This window comes from Pelmatolapia mariae, linkage group LG23 (assembly GCF_036321145.2).
Source record: "Pelmatolapia mariae isolate MD_Pm_ZW linkage group LG23, Pm_UMD_F_2, whole genome shotgun sequence".
In the NCBI taxonomy this organism is placed as follows: domain Eukaryota; kingdom Metazoa; phylum Chordata; class Actinopteri; order Cichliformes; family Cichlidae; genus Pelmatolapia; species Pelmatolapia mariae.
In genome coordinates this window covers 30,923,223-30,935,034 of record NC_086246.1, presented here as the reverse complement: position 1 = coordinate 30,935,034, position 11,812 = coordinate 30,923,223, and the positions used below count along the sequence as shown (strand labels likewise).

The 11,812-nt window shown below is 38.6% G+C and overlaps 1 protein-coding gene across 1 annotated transcript; it reads right to left on the bottom strand.

Annotated features, from left to right (window-relative positions):
• Positions 1 to 1,393: 1,393 nt before the first annotated feature.
• On the bottom strand, positions 1,394 to 11,080 carry si:dkey-190l8.2. The gene is made up of 10 exons (XM_063466529.1): positions 10,685 to 11,080; positions 8,720 to 8,817; positions 7,704 to 7,858; positions 6,131 to 6,299; positions 5,945 to 6,047; positions 4,645 to 4,790; positions 3,565 to 3,776; positions 3,070 to 3,178; positions 1,898 to 2,149; positions 1,394 to 1,660 (listed from the first exon to the last, which is right to left on the bottom strand). Exons 1-10 carry the CDS (start codon positions 10,979 to 10,981, stop codon positions 1,579 to 1,581), a joined length of 1,623 nt encoding a protein of 540 aa, XP_063322599.1. The 5' UTR covers positions 10,982 to 11,080; the 3' UTR covers positions 1,394 to 1,578.
• Positions 11,081 to 11,812: the final 732 nt, after the last annotated feature.

The window sequence follows — 11,812 nt, the reverse complement described above, 5'->3', positions numbered from 1 at the left end:
AGAAAAACATTACATTACTGAAATCCCCCACACCATCACAATTAGTCACATTTATTTAAAGTCGTTGTCAATGACATCAAAGTAAAAACAATATATATATATATTTTTTATCACAAACTTGTTTACAATAATACAATAATTTTTACTATTATGATTTTGTTACTGTGTATAATAATACATAGTGTCATAGTGTCTGCTCCTGTTATGGTTAATTATATTATATTTGCACAAAGTTATTAAAAAAACACATTTAAAGATTAACACCCACAACAAAGGCACAATACTGTAACATACCTGCAGTTGTTAAAAACATTTAATTACGTCTGAAATCTACATTTTTGTTGTTTTTAATCTGTTTTTAGTTTTAAATCTAAGAGAAACTGATACTAGAGATGATGAAGATACTCTAAACCTACTTGTTACCCTTGTGGCTCCTTTAACATGAAACAGAACCATATAGAGTCAAACATGCGTAGTGTAACTTTGCTAGGCTACAGTAGTGCTTTCAGGTTTTTTTTTAAATTTTTTTTATTTTTTATAAACTTTATTGGCAGCTTCACATTTCAGCTGTTTATTGTTTCCACTTCATAACACCCTGCTTCTGTCTCTCTTTGTTTCTTTGAGAAAACTCCAAGCAAACCAAAATGTGTTCCTACAAAGTATGTGACATTCACATGTCTGGGACAGGACCAACAAATGAAACATGGGAAAATAGTGTATAACATGGAGAATTTACTTGTAACAACAACTAGTTACTACAGTTTGTGTACTCAGCACATCTATGGTACTCAATGGGCCAATGGGATGCAGCAGAATCCATTAGTGGAAGCTCAAACCTGCATTGTACACTTGGTAGTGTGGAAGGAAGTATTGTCTTTTTGTGTATACAAGCATATATTTGTGGTCTTTGGCCATAAATATATTGTCCAATTTTGAGTTTGATACTTACAACATGTAAAACTGGGATAGTGGCAAAAAAAGACTGGAAACGCTACATAAAGCTAACAAAAAGAGAACAAGGAAACCACTAAATATGACCATTTTTCAAATATGTCCTTTTTTCCCCCTTAATTGAGTACAAAAACAGAATAAGAATGAAATAAAGAGATGGATGAGTTTTAAGTATTTCTGGATGTTATCATTTACAGTTTGTAACATTGTTAAAAGAGTCAGAGAAATCACTGTAAAAACCAAATCTAAACGATTCTCATTAAATAGAGATTATGATTATGCACAGCACTGGCTCAAGCTACTTATTTCAAAATTCTAACTTAAAATGTCTTTTTACACTCATAAAACAATGAATGAACCCAAAACTGCTGATTAACGAACACAAAAGGAAATCAGCATTTGGTTCAATTTATTTTCACAATAATAAAAACGCAAAGTGGTAACAAATAGAAAAAAAACAGCATAAGAATAAAACACACCTCCTTTCAAGTCTTGGAAATCCTCCAACATCCTCTAAGAGGGAATTATTTCATCCTGCCAGCTGGTATGAAGTTTCTCTAACATGAACTCATGTTTGTTTTTGGTCTAATTAATATCAAAGCAGTAACTGAAAGCTGTCGGCTGCGTTCATATCAGCAGTGCTGAAATCGTGCTGTCTTTCTCCACAGGGAACGTTTCCACTTTGCTGGTTTGGCTGCTCACCAGTGTCCTGAAAAAACACACAGCAGGACATGCTGTGAACGAGCCAGGCAACTCACTAGTGCAGCACATGTGATGTCATATATTTTATTTCTTTATATTTTACAAATGTAGCTGTTTTTCTGAAAAACAAATGTACATCTCTGGGTTTTACAGCCATTATTACTGGTTTTTGTAAACTACTTAAAAAAAATAAGAACGTTAAACTCAGAAGAAAGTTATTGCCACCAAAACGACCAAAACTCACTCTGTCCTCCAGAGCGCATCCATGGCGGGTCGGTGGGGCTGTAGCTGCCTGTTGCAGTCCGCCACAGAGTCAGGAAGTGGGACACCACTGGTTTCCGGCAGCAGCAGGCACAGTCCACAGCATATGATTGGTCCACTGCTGTAGATAACCATAGCAGCCAAGGAGATTGCTCCGTCAGGGTTGGCGGGGACGAGGGTGTTGACCAGACAACCGAGCCGGAAAGACAGGTTGACCAGTGATAAACAGCGTTGCCTGGATTTAAAAACAAAAAATATATACTCTTTTTGAACAATGGCTAGAGAAGATTTCTGCTATACTGTTTAATTGCCCCGACATCTCAACATCTAATCTCAGATGAAAAGTAGCTCAAAAACCAATAGGACCAATTAAATTTGCAAGACTTCAATATCAGCTAGAAGATCATACATAAACAAATCGTTCAACTAAGTATTGGAAGTAAGAAGCAGATGCTGTGGAAATATATGCTTAATGAGAGTAAACCAACCTTACAACTTTTGCTTTCAAGTTAAATCATACCTCTATAAGCTAACTAATATGTACAACTGGACGGGGTTTATGGTGCCCTTGGTTCACCATGCAACAAAAGAGAAGTTTCATACAGAAGATACATGCTGTTAAACTGATGTTTAGTTTCCAGAAACTGCTCGTCTGTGTACGTGAAGAAGATGATGGGTAGATTTCAGTTCACAACCATTTAGTAACCAAATTGCCAAAAAACAGAAAAATCTAATCTGACTGATATTTTCGCTTTGGTAAGGACAACATCTGCCGTGGCTCATAACACAAACACTTTGTAACAGCAGAACCGGTTACCATCCTTAGTCCAGGGGTCCAGTTCAGAGACTGCTTAGCTTAAGTGAAGTTTAGCAGACAGCTAGCAGTTACAGCTGTCTGTGTCTTTACCTACTTGTCAGTCAAAGAGGCCACGCCCCTATTTTAAAAAAAACAACTAATTTTTAATACAAGCATGATAAGACATGTACCTCCACCCCCATAAGGCTGTTAGAAAGAGGTAAATTAAACATGTTTATAAACATGTTTATTTTGCAGTAAATCTGGACATTTTAAGTTTGAAGCTAGGCTCAAGTGGGCATTAGAGGAATGTCTGCTTGTGGAAAACCTGCATTAAAGAGTGTTGTGTTGTTTTGTACCTGACCACAGTGGGGAACAGTTCAATGCTGTACAGAGTGGAGACAAAGATGGCAGCCAGGATGCAGAGTTTCCCCAACAGAGCCAGACTCATAACCAGCATCGGCATACCTGCACCAGAGTATCAGAGTACCAGTCTCAGAGACGGTCAGATTTGATTAGAGGCTGCAAACTGCATATAGAATGATTCCACCTTCTCCCACTAATGTTATGTTTTTTCTACCAGTATTGAATACCAGTATTTTCTCCTACTAAAAATATTGATACAGATTAAATAAATCGACTGCCTGGGACAAAGAGCAACTGTCATCAAGTGCTTTTAACACAGAGTCTCCTCTTGTGGAGTTCAAGAATAGAAACCTAAGAATAGGTGCTTTTCTAATGTCTTTATTTAATGTTGTGTTCATTTTAATTTAATTTAATATTTAATGTCCCTTAAAAATGATTATGAACTAACCTAAAATACTGAAAATGCGGATAAGGACTTCCTCACTCACCATTGTACCTGGACAGGAGTAACGACACGAAGCAGGCAGCTCCACTGAGGAACAGAGCGAGCATGCTCATCGGCCGGCGTCCCAGACGAACCAATGGGACGAGCAAGCAGGGAGCTTCTGATAGCCCGGAAAAGAACTGGGCGGAGTAAACGCCAACACCAAATGAGCCGATGTTCAAACAAATTCCGTAGTATGTCAAAGCTGAAGCCGCACTGGAGGATGACAGGACATTTATTTATGTATATATTCATTTATTTTATTATGTTTTTAATTTACCAATTTTTGCACTTTTATTATTATTTATTTTCCTTTTATTTTATTTTACTGTATTTTACTTTATTTTGTTTGATGGATTTGCATTTATTTTATTTATTTCACCTTATTTATTTATTTTATTATATTTATTTACCAGTATTTTGTTTTGTGAATTTTATTTTATTTTTTTATTTATTTAACTTTCACCTTATTAATTAATTAATTAATTTATTTATTTATTTATTTATTTATCGAGGTTTCCTCTGGACTTATAAGTGAACACTTTAAACAATGATGAATTTAAAAACAAAACTGTGCCAATGTTTCTGATTAAGGTTTGTTTGACATAAACCTGTAAAAGTTTAACTCAGCATATTGAAGGGTTTTTTTGTTGCTCATACTTAACCACAGTTTGGTTGTACTGCACACAGAGTATTGCACACCCTCCTTTTTTTTTTTTTTTTACAGTTTTCTGTATAAATAGAAATTAGTAAATACAAATTTACCCTCAGCAGCCTTTTATCCATCAAACACTCACTCAAGTGTAGGACTTTTAATGGTATCAGCTTATTTTTCCTGTGTGTCTGGTGTTATAACACACACAAACCAAAGGTCCCTGATGACGAAATGCTGTTACTTCACACCGGTTGTTTATGTATTATATAACCCTGTTACCTTTAGCTACAAGCAAGAGGAGGCTCAGACTTATTGAGACCAGCCTATTCTCGTTCCTTAAATCTAATAATTTGATGTAAAAATATTCATATGTTTATTTATCTTTGTTATAAAGGGCTGTATCCCGTATGGAGCGTGTGCAGTAGGTACCTCACACAGCTCATGACAAACAATCGCATCAGGACAGTTGGGTGCCTCAAGTGGATTATGTCACTGGAGGCATGATCTCCAGTCACAGGGTCTTCCCTCTGAGCTTCGGTGGCTTTCTGCAAGTCTGACCAGGCGGAGTCCAACAACTGCACACAAAAACAGCTGGATTATTTTATATATGTTTATTCATATACATATATATATCTCCCACCTGATCCAGACTGAACCAGCTGTAAATTTTTGAATTTTAAGTTACTGTACAAAAACCACTAATTTGGTGGCTATCAGCTTGGAAGCACTTACAAATGATCCAGCTGTTGATTCAACTGTTTGTTTGTTTTTTGGCCTAATGTTTGAAAAAAAAAAACTCCCATGAGAACAATCGATTTGTTAGTCTGTGTTTCTGATGCCAACACATTCAAAAATGCTGATACAGGGAATGTTTTTCACCACACTGAATCCCCTGTTATGTAATAGCTGTGCCAAAAAGCAGCTGCAATTTTTTTCCCCCTTGCATGAGTTTGGGGCCTGTTGTTTTTTGTAGTTTTCAGTAAAAAAAATTCTTCAAATGTTTTCAGGGGTCAGCTAGTTTAACATCTGGACTCTTCGCTGCTGGAATACGAGTACGACGTGGTTTTGTCTTCCTGAAGAAAGCAAGGCCTTCGCTCAAATAGGCATGTCTGAATGACAGCATGTTCAGGCAACATAAATGGTCACGTTACAGCTGTCATGTGATACTAACACCCCCACCCACCCACTCCCTCCCCTATCATCAGTGATTTAACCTGTGTGCTGATAATAAGCAGTATGGTCCCAGAAGACCATAATTTCCAAAGAGAATCTCAGATTCTTGTCAGACCAGAGGCTGGTTGTCAGTTCAGCCTCAATCCATCTAACAATGGTTTTAGGCAGTGTTCCTGCACATTAGCGCTACAAGAAGTCATAAACACCAAAGCTCTACAGCCTTTTTACAGACCACAGATGATAGAATTCATAACAGTGGTCGACCCCTCTCCAGTTTACCTCTGACAGAGTTAGTTTCTTTGAGATGTTTTTTTTTACAGCATCGTAAAGAGTGATGGCATAAGTTGTGATGCGCCTTTCTCATTACGTAACCTTTCCATCTATTGTTGACCAGTTTCCAGCTTCTTTTAGAAGACCATCTGACACTCTGTTTCTTTATATCTTGCTGTTAAACATTATCAAACTGGCACAAAGAGGAGCTGGGTTATAATAAGGAATAGTTGTACTTGTTAACACAAGACATTTATGATTTGAAATGAGGCAAATGTTTGTTTACCAGGTCCAAACGCTGGTTATCTGCAGGGCTATTGCTCCGGTAACGGTCCAGGATATCTGTCCTCTTCTTTAACAACAGCCATCGGGGAGACTCTGGGATTGAACTTGAAGGATAAAAAACTGTTATTACTTCCTTTATTAACGGTCTAAATGAGGCTACCACAGGTGAACAGGTGTGTTGGCCTACAGGTAGAGTGGCAGACAAATGATCTGAGGCAGAGCCAGTGACAGGTGCAGACGTGTCCAGGTAGGGTTGAGCCAGGCCAAAGGAGCTCCACCCATTGTCCCCAGGCTGAAGCAGAATGGCAGGAAAGCCGGTGGCCACAGCCGAGAATCAGGGGGAGTCCACTCCACTGCTGCAACGCAAACAGTTTAAAACAGTCTACAATTTAAAATCTGCAGGTTTCAGTGCTATCTTCAATGTGAACTTGTTCTCCTAAGCTTCTAAAGATTTATTAGAGTAGCTTTACGTGATTTATTATTTAAAAATTACCCTTCTTTATGTTATACTGAACCTTGCTGAAGCCCAACTGTTTTAGCTCCAGTCCCTAAATGCCCACTTCCTTCTGATTGGCCAACTTAAATATACATATATTTATCTCATAATTTCAAACTCTCATCTTTAGCACACAGCACTGTCAGATAACACACATAAGGAAAAAGATAATAAATCTGTAATAAAAAGTCTTCATGGAGTCATCTTTAAACATAATGACTTACCTTAGTTAGCTAAGGTAATTATAGTTAGATAAAGTTAACTGATAATAATAATAAACAATGAATAATAAACCAAATCTCTGTCTGTGTGTATTTGTTTCTTTGGCCCACAATGCTACTTACAAAATGTGATCATTTCAAAAAAAGGTGTAAAAGGTACATTAATGCGAAAAATGTAGTTTAGCCTATTGTGAAGTAGTTGCTAGGCAACTTGACGATATAATATGTAATATAGATGATGTACCTGTGTGTCATGTTCGGTTTCTAAGAAATATTTATTGAAGTTTAGATAAATTAGAAAATATTTATAAAAGATATTTATATCACAGTTTTGGTGCTTTTACTCGAAAGGAAAGCTGAAACCTCAAAATTTGAATTTGACACTCAATTTCCTCATATTCAGGAAAAACAAAAACAACTTATAGATTGAGTTGAAAAGAAATAATTTGCAGTAAATGACAATAAATGCTGAAGATGGAAATATAATACAATAAATATTGAATTAGCTAAATTATAAGACCCTGAGTCTTCCTTCTTCTTTGGGTCCATGACTTACTATGTAAAGGCTAGCTGCTAAATTAAATCAAAGCTGAAGGAATAGACTGCTTCCTCCAGTCTGCACATAACACTGTAGGGGTCAAAGGTTAGGAAGCTGCAGGAAGCAATCCTGCTTCATTAGGCCTCAACCTGGTCATGATGGCTTTATCTGGAACACGTGCTTTTTATCAGCCTTCTGTAAGTGTGTCCCACCGCGGTCCAATAAAAGTCACCATCCAGCCAGTGACCCAAAGCCCACTGAGGGCTGTCTGATAACGAACCACCTCCCAGCTCTCACAAAACACTGCAGGCTCCCCAGCAGACTTTGTGAGACACTTCTAAAAACATTTTGAAGTTGGATACTCATACATTTAACTGACTTTCTTTAATTAACTTATTAATGGTCAGAAAATGTCGATTGAAACACCACAGCTCAATATAACGGGATGAAAGTAGAAGATCTGTGATACGACATTTTAATCATCCTTTTATGTTTTATGTGTTACCTAAACTGAAGGCGCAGATGTTGATGCAGCAGCAGCAGATTCCAGTCAGGCAGCGAAGAATAAGGAAGAGGAGTGGCTGAGGAAAGACAGCAGGAACCAGGCCACACACAGCGTGCACGCACATGGAAATCAGCAGTACCGGACGCTTTCCGTACCTGCACAGAAACCATCAGCGGGATTTTTGTTGTTTGAAGATGAGTGATGACTAATATATTTTAACTTAAACTTGACATATACACTACAAGTCAAAAGTGTGGACAAACCTTCAAATTTGTTATGTTTTTTCTTTATTTTCATGACTATTTACATTGTAGATTCTCACTGAAGGCATCAAAACATGTTTTATAGTTTAGATTCTTCAAATAGCCACCGTTTGCTTTGATTACTGCTTTGCACACTCTTGGAATTCTCTCGATGAACTTCATGAGGTAGTCACCTGAAATGGTTTTCCAACAGTCTTGAAAGAGTTCCCAGAGATGCTGAGCATTTGTTGGCCCTTTTGCCTTCATTCTGCGGTCCACCTCATCCCATACCATCTCGATTGGGTTTAGATCAAGTGACTATGGAGGCCATGCCATCTGGTGCAGCACTCCATCACTTTCCTTCTTGGTCAAATAGCCCTTACACAGCCTGGAGGTGTGTTTGGGGTCATTGTCCTGTTGAAAAATAAATAATGGTCCAACTAAAAACAAACCAGATGGAATGGCATGTCGTGGCAGGATGCTGTGGTAGCCATGATGGTTCACTGTGCCTTCAGTTTTGAAAAAAACCCCAACAGTGTCACCAGCAAACACAACTGATGGTACCAAGCTCATTAAGAAGGCAATAAATTCCACAAATGAACCCTGACAAGGTACACCTGTGAAGTGTGACTACATCATGAAGCTTATTGAGAGAAAGCCAAGGGTTTGCAGCGCTGTCAACAAAGGGTAGCTACTTTGAGGAATCTAAAATACTAGGTGTGTCCAAACTTTTAACCAGTAGTGTATGACAGACTGTCAAGTGTTGTGTTGTACCGGTCAGATATGGCTCCTCCGAACAGAGATCCCAGCAGCAGACCAGTCATGAAGAGCATCTGACCATAAGACAACCAGTCTGTCCAACCACACACTGACTGACACACACACACACACACAGAGGCAAATATAGATTACTAATCACAGATTGTTCAAGTGCAGAGTACACTCAGAGAACCAAAATATAAGATGCAATGAAACAAGTTTCACAAAGATTAACTTTTCTGTTTACAATGAGAGACATGACGTGTATGTGTAGCTGTGGGGGTTTATTAACTTGGCCATAATCAGTTTGGATGTGTTTTACTAGTTGAATAAGAACTGAAATTCTGACTTTTAGGTAACATTGACAGAGTCACATCTGCTTGAGCTCCTGCTCCAGAATGGAGTATGTTAACTTTATACAACTTGCTAGTGATAGCCCACATGCTGATCTCAGCAATTTAGTTAACATTAACATTTTAGTAATCATTAGCTTTGTGACCTCTGATGACCTCTAGAAACTTTTATTAATATCTTTAAAATGATAGTGGCACAAATGACAATTTTTGCAGCACAAAGTTAGGTCACTCTGGAGTTAGCACATTCTAGAAAAAACAGGATTTGTTTTGGTTTTTAGCGAGGTAGAGCCATTCAGGCATGACTAGCAGAAGTGAGCATTTCTTGGGGGTTTTTGTGCTTAAAAACACCACTGAAGCAAATCAATTGATCAAGCCTGGTCACTGCTCTGTGTATGGCTTATTTAATGAGTCACAAATACACAATAGTGGAAGCACAGATTAAAAGTTTACAGTTTTACTGCTATTTATATTTAGCCGGGTTAGTAATCTGTGGTATGTTGGTCTGCTTTGGATTTCCGAGTGGGAAATGCAAGTTAAAGGGGCATTTCATAAAAAAAATTCCAATTGCGAACTCAGAATTTGTGACTTCTAACATATTCAGGAATGCACCTACATGCTGTGCATTCCAAGATCCTCTTCTTCACCAAGAGAACTGCAGTGTTTTTCAGATCATTCTCTGTAAAGCCTAGAAATGGTTTAGGGGGAAAATCCCAGGAGATGAGGAGTTTCTCAGATCGGCTCATCTAGCACAACAGCCACATTCAAATTCACTTAAATCACCCTTTCTTCTCTATTCTGATGCACAGTTTGAACTTCAGCAAGTCGCCTGGACCATGTCTACATGCGTAAATGCATTGAGTTGCTGCCACTGGCTGATCAGAAATTTGCTTTAACAAGCAGTTGAACAGGCGCATTTGGAAGACGGAACTAGCAAATTTTTGATTCTGTGCTTGAAAAATACTGAAACCTTACTTGGATTTCCTAGATAGAGATCCAGACATGACTACAAATGTCTATAACGAGTTAAAAAGATTACAACACGTGCTTATGCTAAGCATAGCTAAATTCTGGTAATCAGATCCTGAATCAGATTCTCTGACCTAAAAGTGATACCCTCCTCTGACATCAGTTATGATTAATGACAGACATTTCACAGAAATTTAGCTCTTTTACTTTAACCGCCCTCAGAAATGGTTCATTAACAGCTTCAAGTTGATCATTAACACCATGTTAATCTTTAGAGCTGTTGTTATGTAATGCAGATTACTGTCCAGTTAGCATGTTGGCTGTGACTTTAAACCGATCATTTAATGTTGAAACAATTGTATGTTTAGTGAAAGAGGCCACAAGCTGGCCTTTCAGTGGTGTCAAAAAACTGATAGTTATATAACTAGAAAGTCTAAAGTTTATTAATTGCACGTTTTTCATTAATTGCATGTTTTTCATCTTCATTTCTAATGTGTCTGAAACTATATTTAGGCCTACACTTTAAACCATGAGATAACTATAACAGTAAAGGGAATAAGAAACATGCACTTAAAAATATCCCCAGGTGTTGCACCATCACAGTCATGAGGACTGTGTTACAACTTCAGACCTCTCAATGGAAATAATCTTCACTCACGTCTCGGGTCCCGCTCTCTGTCCTCCAATCGGCGTCGTCCTTTAAAACCCTGCTGAGCGCTGATTGGTTTTCCTCCTTGTTCGGTGCCAACTTTTCAAGCCACAAAGCAAACGTGCCAGTATCATTGCCATGGCGACATGTCTCGGCGACCACGGCGGTGGTGAAAATGTCCAGAAAAAAGAGGAAAGCCGTGAAGAAGAAGATTAGAGCGAGGCGCCAGTAGACGGAGAGCTGCAGCGGGGACATGAGCGGGCCTCTCTGGTCTCCCACAAGCTGATTCATCCGGACCTTTACCATGCTGGAAGCTTCAAAACTCACAACTTTGATGTCTTCAGGAGCTCCACATGTTGTTCCAGCAGACCTCTGAGCAGCGCGTGCCGGTCAGGTCTGAACAGCTGCTGCTGTCACAAGAAAGTGATTGACCTGTCAGGCAGGCAGGAGGCGGTTTATATTCAGGGCCAACTTTAATACGCCTTCTTTTCTCCATAAGGCCCGACAGCGGGGGACTATTTTCAGTACAGCGGTACAGCGACACCCGGAGGTCATGTGCGGTCCGGCACCAGGACCACCTGTGCTGGAAAAGAGAGGGTACAGCCAAAGAGGCAATGAAAGAAAATAAATTCACCTCAACTAAATTAAGCTCTGCAGACAGTGGAGAAAATGACTGAAGAAGGAAATGAGGGGTTTTGTAAAAGTAAAGGAGGATATGGATGCTGGAAAAGAAAAGAACCAAGACAAGGGGTGATGTTTAAATAGAAAAAAGGATGATGAAAGATGGAGTTTAAATAAAAAGGGAAAGATGATGTAACACTTACTGTGGAGCATAAGACTGCTCCGTTCCAGTTTTAGTATTAACTCTTCAGTTAATGTCCCACACCCTGAGAGTCCACAGGTGAGGCATGTTAGATAGACGTCATAGATGTCATGACAGGCTGCTAATAGTTAATATTATCATTATTTGACTAGTTGACCACAGGTCAAAGTGCAGCTTACTAGCAATGGTGTTTAAGCATCTGGAGGCCCATTTAAAGAGCTAGTGTGGCATCCTACACCCGAAACGTGGCTGAGAAAATCTGATCGATATCAGCTCATCCAAGAACAACAAAAGTTCTGAGGGATGCAGTTACC

Excerpts from the sequence above, each read along its gene's own strand:
- si:dkey-190l8.2 (XM_063466529.1), bottom strand. The coding sequence starts at position 10,981 with ATGGTAAAGGTCCGGATGAATCAGCTTGTGGGAGACCAGAGAGGCCCG. Across the intron at positions 8,818-10,684 it reads CAGAGAGCGGGACCCGAGAC|TCAGTGTGTGGTTGGACAGA; the intron begins GTGAGTGAAGAT and ends TGTGTGTGTCAG. Across the intron at positions 3,179-3,564 it reads ACTCCTGTCCAGGTACAATG|GTATGCCGATGCTGGTTATG; the intron begins GTGAGTGAGGAA and ends ACTCTGGTGCAG.